At 32.8% G+C, this 14,688-nt stretch overlaps 1 protein-coding gene across 4 annotated transcripts; it reads left to right on the top strand.

Moving 5' to 3' along the window:
• The first annotated feature begins 1,064 nt into the window (after nucleotides 1-1,064).
• LOC113865478 (putative calcium-transporting ATPase 11, plasma membrane-type) lies at nucleotides 1,065-14,276 on the top strand. Of its 4 annotated transcripts, XM_027500063.1 has the most exons (8): nucleotides 7,284-7,457; nucleotides 10,023-10,077; nucleotides 10,161-11,843; nucleotides 12,042-12,103; nucleotides 12,184-12,342; nucleotides 12,531-12,702; nucleotides 12,802-13,100; nucleotides 13,491-13,799. In XM_027500063.1, exons 1-8 carry the CDS (start codon nucleotides 7,284-7,286, stop codon nucleotides 13,797-13,799), a joined length of 2,913 nt encoding a protein of 970 aa, XP_027355864.1. The 4 variants fall into 4 exon arrangements, with proteins under 4 accessions (XP_027355863.1, XP_027355860.1, XP_027355864.1 ...); XM_027500062.1 differs by lacking the exon at nucleotides 7,284-7,457 and adding an exon at nucleotides 1,065-1,088 and having other exon boundaries at nucleotides 10,161-12,103; nucleotides 13,491-14,276; XM_027500059.1 differs by having other exon boundaries at nucleotides 7,042-7,457; nucleotides 10,161-12,103; nucleotides 13,491-14,276.
• Nucleotides 14,277-14,688: the final 412 nt, after the last annotated feature.

Genomic DNA, 14,688 nt, shown 5'->3' on the forward strand with positions numbered 1-14,688 from the left:
ATTCCTATTCCTAGGTAACTTATAATGAGCTACTTAATCCATTTCCAAGAATGATTCAAATTTTCCAATAAGATTTTCTTTATCAACTCTGAATGCTAACATACAGAGAAACATTGAGTTTAGGATTAAATAAATTAGAAAAAAAGTAACTTGAGTTATAGCCCACATTTAGATTATCCCAATAATTTAAGAATCAAGTTCACCCATCCTCAACCCCAATGAAATCAGCAAGACATTGCAAAAATAAATGAAAAGAAAGTGAAATATATTGTAAAAATAAACTTTATGTTCAACTTAAAGGAAATTACAGGAAATGTAAATTGTAGGAAATCACTGTTCTATTAAAAAGTAAAAGGAATGGAGCGATATAATCTTACTTCCCATCAAAATCCTATACATAAGAAAAGGAGAAATGGAATGAAAGACATTTGTACGTAAAGATATATGAAAAAATCTAAAATTCTATGTCTAAAAAGTGTAATAAAAGATGCCCACAAATATGTCACAGTAATTCAACTTCTTCTCTTTAGATCCAATTGCAATTTCTCTTTTAAACTCTTCAAAAACCAACTGCAAAATATAAATAATTGAACAATCCATTGTATTCCAAGTAATAACACCTTTCCGTTAAATTTTCTAATTAATTACACTAACATAGATTATTTATTCAATGAAAAGTATCATAAGCATTCAATTTACTACATGAGTCAATGACTCATCACAACCCTAAACTTAAATGATTGTTTGTCCTTAAATAATTTTTTGTCTACCTAAACAAATGGCTACAATTAGCATCTCAATACACACTTTTTTATCCTTCTTGCAGCAACATAATTAATTATTAATATTCACAAGAAAATTCATGGTTCTTGACACCATAAATGTATTAAACTCTTTACTCTCAGGATTGGTGTTTTGCTCTTTTATTTCCCACAATATAAAAGCTTGTGTTTAACTTTTTCAATTGCTTTTGTTGTCATTCTTTAACATAGATTTGGCATTGTTCTAGCTCATAACTATCTATGCAATCTTGTGACAATCAAAAAGGCTTTGTTTAGGCTGTAATGGGTCAAAGATTAGATAGGAAAGCATTTTGGGTTTCGCCTATTTCTTGGGTTAAAGAAATTATGAGGGATAACTTAGAAAATTTAAGAATTGGGTTAATTGCTTGTAATTCATCATTAGATATATTCATTTTTCTTTTGTTACAATGATGTCGAAAAGCCTCCACTTCACAGATACAACATGTGCGGTTACGAGCCCTTTGGCAAAGGTATTAGTCAGAGGCCGAGTCAGGAAAAGAGTGTGTGGCCTGTGGTGCACCCACACTCACTGTTGGTATTACCACCACCCTCTCTTTCCCAAGGTATTTCTACCGCCTTCATCTTCCACACCCTTAGTGTATCGCTGAACTATTCATAGTTTTTCAAAATATTCAAACACATCCACATTCACATTCATCATGCCTTCCACACACACATTTCATTTATCTCATATCATTCATTCTCAATCGAAAGCACATACACCTATATTTCACCACACAATATTCAATCACACAGTTTTCATCACAATTTCTCTACAATAATTTACTTCATCACACCTAACATTCATTATTCATCATACACATTTCTCAATGCCAATAACATTAGGTTCCACACAAGATTTCTGCTATACCCTATCACAATCAAGTCATTTTCATCCAAATGCACACCTTTCTACGTTCTATTTCAATCACAACTTTACAAATAACAATTTAAACGAATTTTCAAGCAAAATGAGAAAGGGTAGAGTCCCCTCTTATCTCAAAATGAAGACCCACAACTTAAATCAGCAATCAAAGCATCTCCCACACGGATTTCATCCTAAACACATGGAAGAATTCCATGAGAAACCCAAAAATCAAGAAGATGAATGAAAAACTAAAATCCTAACTCTTAGAACTTACGTCAAAGCGTCTCAAACACAATCTCAACCTTCAATCCAACACATGAATGGCTTTGAAGGCAATTTAATCAGTAAGAATAGGTTGAAAATTGAGAGAATAGAGAAAGAACTCAAAGGGAGAAGGGGGAATGAATTTTTCAAATCCTAAACCCCTCAAATACCTCTCTGATCGCGACATTCTCGCTACAACAAGTCATCTCTCGTTGCAGCAACACCCCCTCTCGCTGTAGCAAAAATTTTAGAAGAAACTATACTTCAGATTCTGTAGAATCTACAGCGAGATCCTCTCGCTACAGCGAGACTACACTCAGAAACGCACCCCTCTCTATTGCCTTCTCACTACAACAAGGAGCCTTTCGCTACAACGAGAATGCAACAAAATCACCCCTTCTCCCAAGACCTTCTCACTACAGCGAGACTCCTTTCACTATAGCGAGAATACCACAGATTCATGCTCTACGCCCAGGGCCCTCTCGCTACAGTAAGAACACTCCTACAATATACACTTAGCTAAATTTTCAATGAATTCCAAACACATCAAACTATTAATCTATAATCAATATCTACAATTACACTTATATATATTCATCCACATACATCAACACACATATACATATATTCACTCAGGGATTGATTTTCTCAAGTATCACTTCATAAATCAACAACTAGTTGAGCATACAATTGATTGGAGAGTTTATATTATGTAAAAATTAGAATTAACAAGTGTAAGAAATTATAAAGGTGCAGTAAAATAGAACTACAAATTTTGTATTGAAATGATATATGGAATGGAGTTAGGAATCATTTCACCAAATTATCAATTACAACTCAATCATGTTTTGAACTCTTAAGTATTTCACCTAATTGATAATCGATTTCACTTATTTAATCAAAGTTCAATTCCTTGACTCAATGATCCTAATGTTCAACTTAACAACCCAAATACCTTATCTGTAATTCAATTAAACATTGCATTAAGCATTAGAAATCATAGGATTACAAGATTATGAATGTTTATCCCTAAGATATCATTAACCTTGGTAATTGATTATGAGAAACTAACTCAACTTTCATTGATGAAAATTTCTCTAAGTTCAATTTAATTGAATTATCAGTCTAATAATTGTCTTAAAAACAGAATCAAATGCCTAATTCAATTAAAATTTCAAGGTCCAGATCCATAATCAAATCACAAACTCAAATTTGGATCCATAAATTCCTAATAAAAGAAATCTAGAACATCATTACAGATGGACAAGAGAAAGAAAAAGAAGAAGAAAAAGAATAGAAGAACATCTTCACAATCTAATTCCCAATCTGATTCCTCAAGAATTGAAACTTGGAAGTCACCCCTAATCACTCTCTCTAACTCTCCTAAGAAGTGAAAATGGAATGGAAAAGAAAAAATGACAAAAGATCCCCAATTTTGGACTACACATGTATTTATATTTTTTTTTCTTGCTCTTTCTGACATGTACACTTCAAATGGTTAAAGTGTACACGTAGAAGGTCTTCTGGATTATTCCTAAATTGAGGTGAACACTTTAAATGCTTAGAGTGAATACTTAAAGTGGTTATACAAGATTTTGTCATGCAGGTTAATACTTTGAACGTTTAAAGTATTAACACGCAACCTTCCTTTAACCTAAACCTCTCTAAAGCGAACACTTTATGTGCTGAAAGTGGTAATGGTGAGTTATCTATGATGTGCATGTTAACTTTGAACATTTGAAGTGTTGATGTGAATGCCTCCTTTGCATATTTGCTATTGGAGTGTTCACTTTGAACACTGAAAGTGTTTATGCACGAAGTCCTCGAGTTTACACCTCTGGAATGTTCATTTTGAACACTTAAAGTGTACACTTTCACCTCTTCTTATAGATTAAAGCTTTGAATAGTTCACTTTGAACACTTAGAGTAATCACTTTCACTTTATTTTGTTGAATCCATTCCAGAGTTGTCACTTTATACACCCAGAGTGATAACTTTTAGACTTTATCAATTGATTCTTCACTCTTTAAGTCCAATTCTTTCACTTTTTTCTATTTCTTCATTTGATTCTCGTCCTCATAACCTCCAGTTTAGATTTTCTGCATAAAATTCAATCTAATAAGCAGAATTATATCAAAATTGAGATCAAATCTAAAACACTAAACTTTTTAAAGAACTTTGAACATTAAAGCATTTTTTATGTGATTTTTAGCTTTATTAATCAATTTAAATACTTATTAACTACTAAAAACTAAACTAAAATGCTAGTAAAATATCGATTTATCAATGGGCATCAAGGTGCCCCCAAATTAAAACAATTGTTCTGGAATTGAAAGCATTAAAAGGAAATAACAGCAAAAAAAAAAAGAAAAACAAATACATATAAAGTAAAAATAAAAAAACTGCAGCAGTGCAAGTTGTTCTTAAAATTCTTCTCCTGCTTCATCTTTTGCAGCAGAATTTTCTTCAGACATCAAGCACAACAACTTAGCACAAGATAAGCCTTCTTGTTTAACATCGATTACATGCAGGTCCTAGGCAATTCTGTCCACTTTTTCCTCTAGCCACACAATTCCTTGCATTAACAATTATACCTATCTAGTGGCAGATTTTTGAAATTGAGTTATTCCACTAAGAACCAGATTATGTTGGTGTTTGCTTGTCATATGGAACGAAGTGGAAGTAGAGGGTATTGATGGTGAAGTGGCTATTAATCTTCCTTTAGGTCTTTTGGTGCCATGTTCAGTTGTGATCCATTTCAACTTCTAGACTGGGATATCATTGAGGTCGATTGGCACCTTATCCTCCTCACAAAGCAGTGTACTAAGTGAAAGGTAAGCAAGAGATCGTTGATTATCATCTTCCATGATTTGGCGTAGTTCTTGATAGATCACCTTCCCCACATTAATATCAATCCCCATTACAATACAATATAGAAGTTGTGCTCGCCTCAACAATAAGGTGGTATCATGTAAGATTGGGGGTGAGTGAGCGAATGATAAAATGGAATCATACTTTAGGAATGGGTAGGAGGTCACTTAGTAATAGGCTGCAAGGGTCAGGATTGCTCAAAGGTCTCCATTTAGCTCTAGGTTTGCACAAGCTGTGGATAATGGCTTCATAATCTGGTCCTTGCTCCAGCAACAATGTATAGTCATCCTTCTTAGGCTCAAGCACCGGTCTTGGTATTTTTAAGACTCTATTTATCACACCTGGAGTAAATGCAACCTTAGTGCCTCTCACCATAATGTGATAGGGAAAGAGATTGACTTCAGCCTGAGGATTAAATTTGGTGTTTGCATAAAACTCCCGCACCAAGGTTTGAAGTCCCTTTCAAGATAATCTACAGAAACTCTCTTTTCTAGTCTGTATGGTGAGGTTGATAGGCTTATATTCACCTTCTTGCAGCTTGAAGGCTTGGTCTTCCACAATCTTATGCAGCTTAATATTCGAATTGTGGTGCTGCTCATGGAAGGGACAGAAAGTTATACCTAATTCTCTTTGTGTGGTTAGTTGTTGTCTTCTTCCTCATCTACCATGAAAGATCTTCTTACACTAGTGTAAGTCTAAAAATTCTTACATTCAATTTGAGTCTTTCATTTAACTTACATTTAATGGTCAATGAAGTAATAAATTATAACTCATTAAATTTAAGTTAAATAAAAAGTTCAGATTATGTGTAAAATTTTTTAAACTTACACTAATGTAAGAATATCATGTCCTTATATATATATATATATATACTAAAATATATTTGAGATAAATATTTAAGGAAGTAATATATGTAATGATTAACAGTATACTTACAAAAATCATATTTTATATATTATTAAATTATTTATTATTAAAAACTTACTACCATTAATTGATAAAAAAATTAATTAAATTTTAATTCAGTAAAAAATGTTGAGACAAATAATTATAATACAAATAAAAATTAAAAAATTATTAGATTACTAATTTATCTTTTATTATACCACTAAATAAGTTTAAATTAGTTAGACAAATAATTTTACTTTTATTTATATAACTAATTTAAAAAAAAATTTACTATTTTTTTATTATTTTATTATTTTTGTGTTTTATAATTATGTAATTTTTAATTTTTATTTAAACAAATAAATTCATATTTTTTTATGTTAATAATTTTTAATAAATCTCTTTTTTATATATATTTTTTCCTTTTTAAGAGAAATATATTCAAAGATTAAGTTGTTTTTTTTAAAAAAAAATTATTTTTCATTAATCACATATCAGTATAATTATTTATAACCAAATAACCAAAAAAGTTGTAATCACAACTACGTTAATTTTAAGTGATATCATAAAATTTTATTATTATTTAGTTTAATTGTATTGAAGTTGTTAATATTTTGTTTAGCTAATTTAACCTACAATATCATAAATTTAGATTAAATTCAATTAAGTTTTGATGTAGAAATTATTAAAATAAAATATTGATAAAAATTTAAAATCTCATTAAGAAAAATAATATATTTTATGACATAAATATATTTATATATATTTTTTAAAAAAATTAGACATGTTGACAATGAATAAAACATAAAATAAATAAATAGAAATAAGAATTATTAAGTTTTAATTGGGTTTCTTATATTTAAGATTTTATAGTATGATAATCAGTTAAATAATAATCATGATATAATTTTTTTAATATTTTTAAATATAATATTTAAACCAATCCATATTTTTTTATTTTGTCAAAGTCAATTTGATCATAATATATGAATTCAATCTACATTTATTACATATAACTATTAATTAGATTCAAGTAAATATATTTTTTACATTAACAGTTTTTAAAAATTCTATTTAGTTTTATATTTATTTTTCATTTTTCATATAAGCCATGATATATTTCATATTTGATTGAAAAATATTTTTTATTATATTTTTACCAATAGAATATAACTTTTTAGATATTTATCTTAGAACTATATTTATTGTGATTTTTTAATTCTATGACATGTTAAAAGTGGAAAAATATTTTTAAAAATTTATTATAGTAATTTTATTTTTGAAGTTGATTGTATATAAAAGTGAAAAAGTTAAACATAAAATGTCATAAACAAATCCAGCACGTGTACGTTTACTACGATAATTGTATAGCTGTGCTCCTCTCTCAGTCTGTGACTATGGCATCTTTCTCTCTCTCTCTCTCTCTCTTTCTTGTTCCCGCCATATTCGGCGACGTTTGAAAGTTTCCTCCTCTTATTCTTAATTACTTATTACAATTATAATTAATTTATGATAATAAAAATTAGAAGAAAAGAGTGATTGTGAATTGATTAAGCAAGCTCAGTGAGTGAATAGCAATAGCAATAGCAATGGAGAAATACCTGAGAGAAAATTTTAACCTGCAGCCGAAAAACCCGTCAGAGGCGGCACTTCGCCGATGGAGATCCGCCGTCTCCATCGTCAAGAATCCCCGCCGGCGCTTCCGCATGGTCGCCAATCTCGCCCAACGCGCCGACGCCGAATCGAAGAGAAGGAAGCTTCAGGTACTCCTCTCTTCCATTTCAATTTCATTTTCGATTCATTAACCGATTCTACGCTCCAGACAATGAAAACACACAGTGCAATGGATCAGAATCCGATTGGTTTTGTCGTTTCCGAATTTCCTTTTTTTATTTTTTAAATTAAATTTATTCGTGAAAATACGCTAACTGAATCAAGCTCAGATAATTGGTAGCGTGCAATGAAAGCTAGTTCATGCAAGTCATTAAGATAGTAACAGAGCGATTGAAATTTTCATGTAACTATTGGTCAAATCGTTAACGTGATGTAACCGTTGTTTCTGAGCTCGCTTCACACGGTTTCGACAAAAAAAAAATAAAAATCTTCATTAATGCATGATATTCTTCCTCCATAAAAAGATCGCAACCTTTTCTACCAAAAAAAAAAAACAAAAAAGACCAGAGTTACATTTTTGGATTAACCAAGGTTTTATTAATTATTTATATTTGTATAGGTAGGTCCCAGAAAATTTGATTGCTATGATGTAGAAGAATTGATACAGAAGAATTTCCCTCACTTCTCCCCCAATTTATGCCTTTCACACGTACCACTTGACTTGAAATTTCAATTTTTATTTAACATAAAATAAGAGTAGTTAACATCAAAATTTCTTTTGTTAGGAACCAAATAACTCATTATCATTTATTTCTGACACGATATATAGCTATTTCATAAAGTACCATTCAAACTTGTTTCATACGGCAGGATACCAAAAAGGGTGAAACAATTTGATATGGGCTTTGATTTTACCAAAGATGATGAAAATGTGAAATCCCCATCATTTATCGCTGGAGGGACCATTTCTTATTTTGTGGCGAAGCAATTTATAAAGCACACGCTAAAACGGGTGAAATTAGGGCATTACTTAAATGCAAATGGTTACCAATAGGATAGCCCATGTTAACCACCAACTTTTTAAAGCTTCCAATGTTTATCTCTTACTATCCCGTATGTTTTAGTGTGTGTTTACTGCTTAAAAATTACCTCAACACAGTTTAACATAAAAATTATACCTTATAGTGTTGAATAGATTCCCGTTTCAAATGTCCATTCAAACACAGTTATTTTTATTTGAAAACTAAAATCAAATAGTTTGTGTTATCCCATGCATACGTATATGTTTGAGCTAACCCATGCCTGATCGCCTGTTCCATTATATATATGCTATGCAAGGTAAACCAGCAAAGATTCGTGGTGCTACACTACTTTGAGTCATTTTCTTCTTTGTCCTTGGTCCTTATACTCTTTTAGTCTTTACCAATGATTCTCTCAATTCCAGCTTATTTCTAAAGCAATAACCTCACTTTGACGCACTGGTTTTATAAATTTACCATAATATTTATATTAATATTTACTGTAACTCTACCCAGTGAGATGTATGAAACCGTATGCTTTTACATCTAATAGAAGTCTTAAGAATTATAATGCCATTCTGATGAATTTGGGATGACAGTCACCTTAATTTTATACTTGTTAGAAATAGAATGGCAAACCAATACTTAATTGCTATCCTACATATATTGTCTTCCTGTTTAAACCCACAAATGTTATATTTGATACTTCGAATATTGCTAAATTTTTGGTCGCAAAAATATCATTATTTTTTTAATTTATTTTAGATATAAAAAACTTGTTTCTAGCACTATATTTAACAAAAATAAAATATTTTTAGTCTCTTATCAAGAATTAAAAGAAAATATTTTTTAAATTTTTTGTAACTAAAATAAAATAAGTTGTTTTTTACAAGAATTAAAATAAAAAATATGAATTATTGTAGAACTGCTTCGTTTGGCAATTGGTATCTGTACATAACTTACTTTTGTTTGAAATTTATGTATGATAGAACTGCTGTATTACCATTTAATGTTTCATTAAAAAAAAAGTGTTTTTCTTTGCTTTTTGTTGCGTGATGTAGATGTGAAGTGTAACGGTATGACCATAAAATTTGCATAAACTGATGTTATAGTTATTAGATATATGAAAAAAAAAATATTCCCCAATATTAACTCAACTATCTTTGTTTTTGGGTTTATTTATTTAATAAAATGTTATCATAACCTTTATGCACTCGTTGAACTATTTAGTCAAATGATGTCTTGATAGCAAAACTGATATTTGTCTCTATGCTCTCACACTTCTATTTTAAAGAATTGTTTTTACACGGGAAATTTGTTCTCAAAATTATCATTCTTTTCTTTTCTTGAGAAAAAAGTTCAAAAAGAGATAGAGGAAAGAGTTGATCAATTCTCCATTAATTAATGTGGCATATCTCTCCTTTTTTTTTTTTCTATTAATGTGAATGGCGTGAATGAACTTCGTGTAGCTCTGTGCTTATTGTTGAGCTAAAAACTAGAATGATAAATCTCTGGCATTATGAAAACGGTTATTCAATAGAAAAATGTAACAGTATCAGGTTGCTATTGCTGGAGCAGAAAGCATACAGGATAGGAACCACGAGCTTAGATACACCCTTCTAAACGTTGAATAACATGCATTTATTATGCATTGCCCTAATACACTTTGCATATACTCTTAACTATCTTGACCAGGAGAAGATACGAGTGGCTCTCTATGTGCAAAAAGCAGCGTTGCATTTTATTAACGGTATATACATTTAATCCCTTTCATTTACCTTTTCTCTTTTCATTCTTTGTTCTGTTACATATTTTCTTTTCCTTCTCATACAGCTGGGAACCGAGGTGATTTCATGCTAACTAAGGAGACTCACGAAGCAGGCTTTGGAATTGAGCCAGATGAATTAGCATCCATTCTTCGAGCCCATGATGTTAAACGTTTAGAACTGCATGAAGGAGTTGAAGGAATAGCAAAATCTGTTCGTGTGTCATTGCAAGACGGTGTTAATTCACTCGATGTTCAGCATAGGCAAAACATCTATGGTGTTAACCGCCATGCAGAGAAGCCCTCCAGAAGTTTTTGGATGTTCGTTTGGGATGCAATGCAGGACTTAACTTTAATTATCCTTATGGGATGTTCTGTGATTTCAGTAGGTGTTGGAATCTCAACTGAAGGTTGGCCTAAAGGTATGTACGATGGAGTGGGAATCATACTATGTATTTTTTTAGTGGTCTTTGTCACTTCAGTCAGTGACTATAAACAGTCTTTGCAATTCAAGGATTTGGATAAAGAAAAGAAAAATGTGAGCATTCAGGTTACAAGAGAAGGTAGAAGACAAAAGGTTTCGATCCATGATCTAGTGGTAGGAGATATAGTACATCTGTCTATTGGAGACATTGTTCCTGCAGATGGGTTATTCATATCAGGTTTTGGCTTATTGATTGATGAATCAAGTCTATCAGGTGAGAGTGAGGCTGTGAATGTGGACCAAGGTAAGCCTTTTCTTTTATCCGGGACCACAGTACAAGATGGGTCTGCTAAGATGCTGGTGACATGCGTTGGCATGAGGACTGAATGGGGAAGATTGATGGATACTCTGAACGAAGGGGGAGATGATGAGACACCTCTTCAGGTCAAACTAAATGGGGTTGCGACCATAATTGGAAAGATAGGCTTGGTTTTTGCATTGCTGACATTCCTAGTTCTGACGAGCAGGTTTTTGTGGGCGAAAACAATTCATCATCAGATCACAGAGTGGTCCCTCGATGATGCATCTAAACTTCTCAATTTCTTTGCTACTGCTGTCATTATAATAGTTGTGGCAGTTCCCGAGGGGTTGCCTTTGGCGGTGACACTAAGCCTTGCATTTGCAATGAAGAAATTGATGGATGATAAGGCACTAGTTAGGCACCTCTCTGCATGTGAAACCATGGGTTCAGCTGGTTGTATTTGCACTGATAAAACGGGGACTTTGACAACAAATCACATGGTTGTGGACAAAATATGGATTTGCGAACAGACTAAAGTAATTAAAAGCGGCAGCAGTGAAAATGTTTTGAAGGGCTCAATTTCTGATCAGATACTTGATCTCCTTTTGCAGTCAATATTCCAGAATACTGGCTCAGAGATAGTCAAAGGGCAAGATGGAAAGAACAGAATAATGGGCACTCCCACAGAATCCGCATTGCTAGAATTTGGCTTGCTTCTGGGAGGTGATTCTAAGTTTTATAATGACAAGTATAGAATAGTAAAGGTTGAACCTTTCAATTCAGTCAGAAAAAAGATGTCAGTGCTTGTGGCTCTTCCCGGTGGCACCAACAAGTCTCGAGCATTTTGTAAAGGAGCATCAGAAATAGTTGTGAAAATGTGTAACAAAGTTGTTAATGCTGACGGCAATGTCGCCCATTTGAACGAACAACAAAGAAGTAGCATCACGGAAGTTATCAACGGTTTTGCCTCTGAGGCTCTGAGAACACTCTGCATTGCCTTCAGGGACATTAAAGGATCTTCTAAGGGTGATAGTATTCCTGAGGATATGTACACATTAATAGCCATTATTGGGATCAAGGATCCAGTGAGGCCTGGAGTGAAAGAAGCAGTTCAGACTTGTTTAGCAGCTGGGATTACTGTTAGAATGGTAACTGGTGACAACATAAATACGGCTAAAGCAATAGCTAGAGAATGCGGCATATTGACAGATGGAATCGCGATAGAGGGACCAGATTTCCGGAACAAGACCCAGCAAGAAATGGAGGAGATAATACCAAAAATACAGGTCTGGTTACTGTTCCCTGGACACCTTTTAATGTTTAGCAAGAGTGGTACATTTTCAAATTGATTGCTTGATGTGTGTAGGTAATGGCTCGATCCTTGCCTCTGGATAAGCACACCTTAGTGACCCATTTGAGGAATGACTTTAATGAAGTAGTGGCAGTAACTGGTGATGGGACCAATGATGCTCCAGCGTTGCATGAGGCTGATATTGGACTTGCCATGGGTATTGCAGGGACAGAGGTTTGTCACAAGCACAATCTATATATCTTAGATACAAGCATTATCTGAAATTTTAGGGGTTGAAAACAACTACAGGATTTATATATTAAGTAAAACTAATTATATCATTTTATGGGCATATTTAATATGTTTCCTAATCAATTGAATTTAATATTTTATGTAGTATTGTTAACCTCCATCTTCTCCAGGTTGCAAAAGAGAATGCAGATGTGATTGTAATGGATGATAACTTCACAACCATAGTGAATGTTACGAGATGGGGCCGTGCTGTTTATATTAATATACAAAAGTTTGTCCAGTTCCAGTTAACAGTCAATGTTGTAGCTCTCGCGCTGAATTTTGTTTCAGCATGCTTGTCAGGTAATACATACCCATAACGTTTTAGGCCAATCTTTTCAGGTCATAGCTAAATATTTTTGTTCAATTCAGATGACTAATCAAAACAGAAATCCATTTCAGGCTCTGCTCCTCTTACTGCGGTTCAAATGCTGTGGGTAAACATGATAATGGACACTCTGGGGGCATTGGCACTGGCTACAGAACCTCCCCATGATGGGCTGATGAAGAGGCCACCTATTGGAAAGAACGCCAAATTCATCACCAGGATCATGTGGAGAAACATAATTGGTCAGAGCATCTTCCAAATTATTGTCCTTCTGGTTCTCAAATTTCGTGGGAAACAGATTCTCAAGCTCGATGGACCTGATTCTACCACTGTTTTAAATACCGTCATATTCAACACCTTTGTTTTTTGCCAGGTACTAGATCAGTTAACTTTCACTTTGCAGTTTTTTAAATTGGTCAGAACATGGATATATTTTTCCTAAAATCTATTCATTACTCGCTAGCTCTAATATTGTTTTCTTAAGAAACATACGCGTGTGTTTGAAAACACATTAAACGTTGATCCTATGTCAGAAACTACTATAGCGTTGAAGTAAACTAAAATTCATTTGCATTGGAATGCAAAATCAACACAACATAAGTCTCGATATGTGTAGTAGTAACTGGGTGTTGAATGCACGTTAGGAAACTATATATGCTAGTACTTGCTTTTCCTCTCGATTGTTACTTAATATTTTGTTTTGGCAACGTTCATGCATCCTGAGGAACAAACTAATTCAAAACATGTTTTCTTTCACTAATAGGTATTCAACGAAATTAACAGCCGTGACATGGAGAAGATTAATGTTTTCCAAGGCTTGTTCAGAAGCTGGGTTTTCCTAATGGTCATGGCCTCAACAATATGCTTTCAAATCCTGATAGTTCAATTTCTGGGTACTTTTGCTCAAACAGTACCACTGAGCTGGGGATCGTGGATAACAAGCGTCATGATTGGTGCGGTAAGTTTACTTGTAGCTGTTGTCCTAAAATGCATTCCAGTTCCATCGAGCAGCTACGTGACCACGCCTCATGATGGTTACGAGCAGCTCCCCAGTGGACCAGAACTGGCATGAATACGATAGATAATGTGGTTCACTTTTTATAAGCTTCGATCATAATTTTGATTGATCTTTCCAAAAACCCATAAAGGAAGATATCATATCTCGTTTCTTTCTGCCCTCATTTTTCTATTTGCCACACCCCATTGCTTTGGCACACTATCACTCTCAAGTACGATATCATCCTACTTCTCCCTTCAGAAGTCTCTTTCGGAAGATGATTTTTCCTTGTAGTGAAAACATTATTTTGGTAGTAAACATGTAATGAAGCAAAGTTAGCTAGGAGGGTAAGTTTAGAAAGTTACATATGGTCAACTTATTATATGGTTGTCAGGATTATTGTTCAAAGTGAACAGTTTATCATCTATTCGATGTCGTCAACTGAACTAATCAGCTCAATAGTACAAAACGAGTAGAGGTATTTCTTTTTATGGTGATAAAAGTTATGCTCAATTGCTTAAGAAATAAAATTTTCATTCTCAGATTATTTTTTAAGATTTGATTCATTGACGTACGACAATAACAAGAGAATTTTAAATTTGACATAATTTAACTTCAATCTTCTCGGATACTTTTAATTGATGGTAGAAATACACGTAAAATATAATTGAAAAAAGAAGACTTAAGATTAACTATAATTTAGCAAAATATGCACAGTTTAAAGGAATTATGTTTTATGCATGAAACGCTTCAAACAAATTTATATCCGTTTGACGTCAGCTCTCCCAAGGAGGCAGTACTAGCATTGGTAGAAAACATAAATCTTGCATCTGTGCTCTACGCCTTTCATCTTCATTCCATTCCTATTTCCTAACTTAAAATGACTAAATTCTCCAAAACTTTGACTATTTAATTACACATAAATGGTCAAAGTTAATTTAACTTAAGTCTAACTTCAATCATT

Source organism: Abrus precatorius, unplaced genomic scaffold, assembly GCF_003935025.1.
Source record: "Abrus precatorius isolate BTA unplaced genomic scaffold, Abrus_2018 Scaffold4, whole genome shotgun sequence".
In the NCBI taxonomy this organism is placed as follows: Eukaryota; Viridiplantae; Streptophyta; class Magnoliopsida; order Fabales; family Fabaceae; genus Abrus; species Abrus precatorius.

Coding starts and splice junctions, on each gene's coding strand:
- LOC113865478 (XM_027500059.1), top strand. CDS start 7,284: ATGGAGAAATACCTGAGAGAAAATTTTAACCTGCAGCCGAAAAACCCG. Junction 12,343..12,530: donor TGGGTATTGCAGGGACAGAG/GTTTGTCACAAG, acceptor CATCTTCTCCAG/GTTGCAAAAGAGAATGCAGA. Junction 12,703..12,801: donor TGTTTCAGCATGCTTGTCAG/GTAATACATACC, acceptor AATCCATTTCAG/GCTCTGCTCCTCTTACTGCG.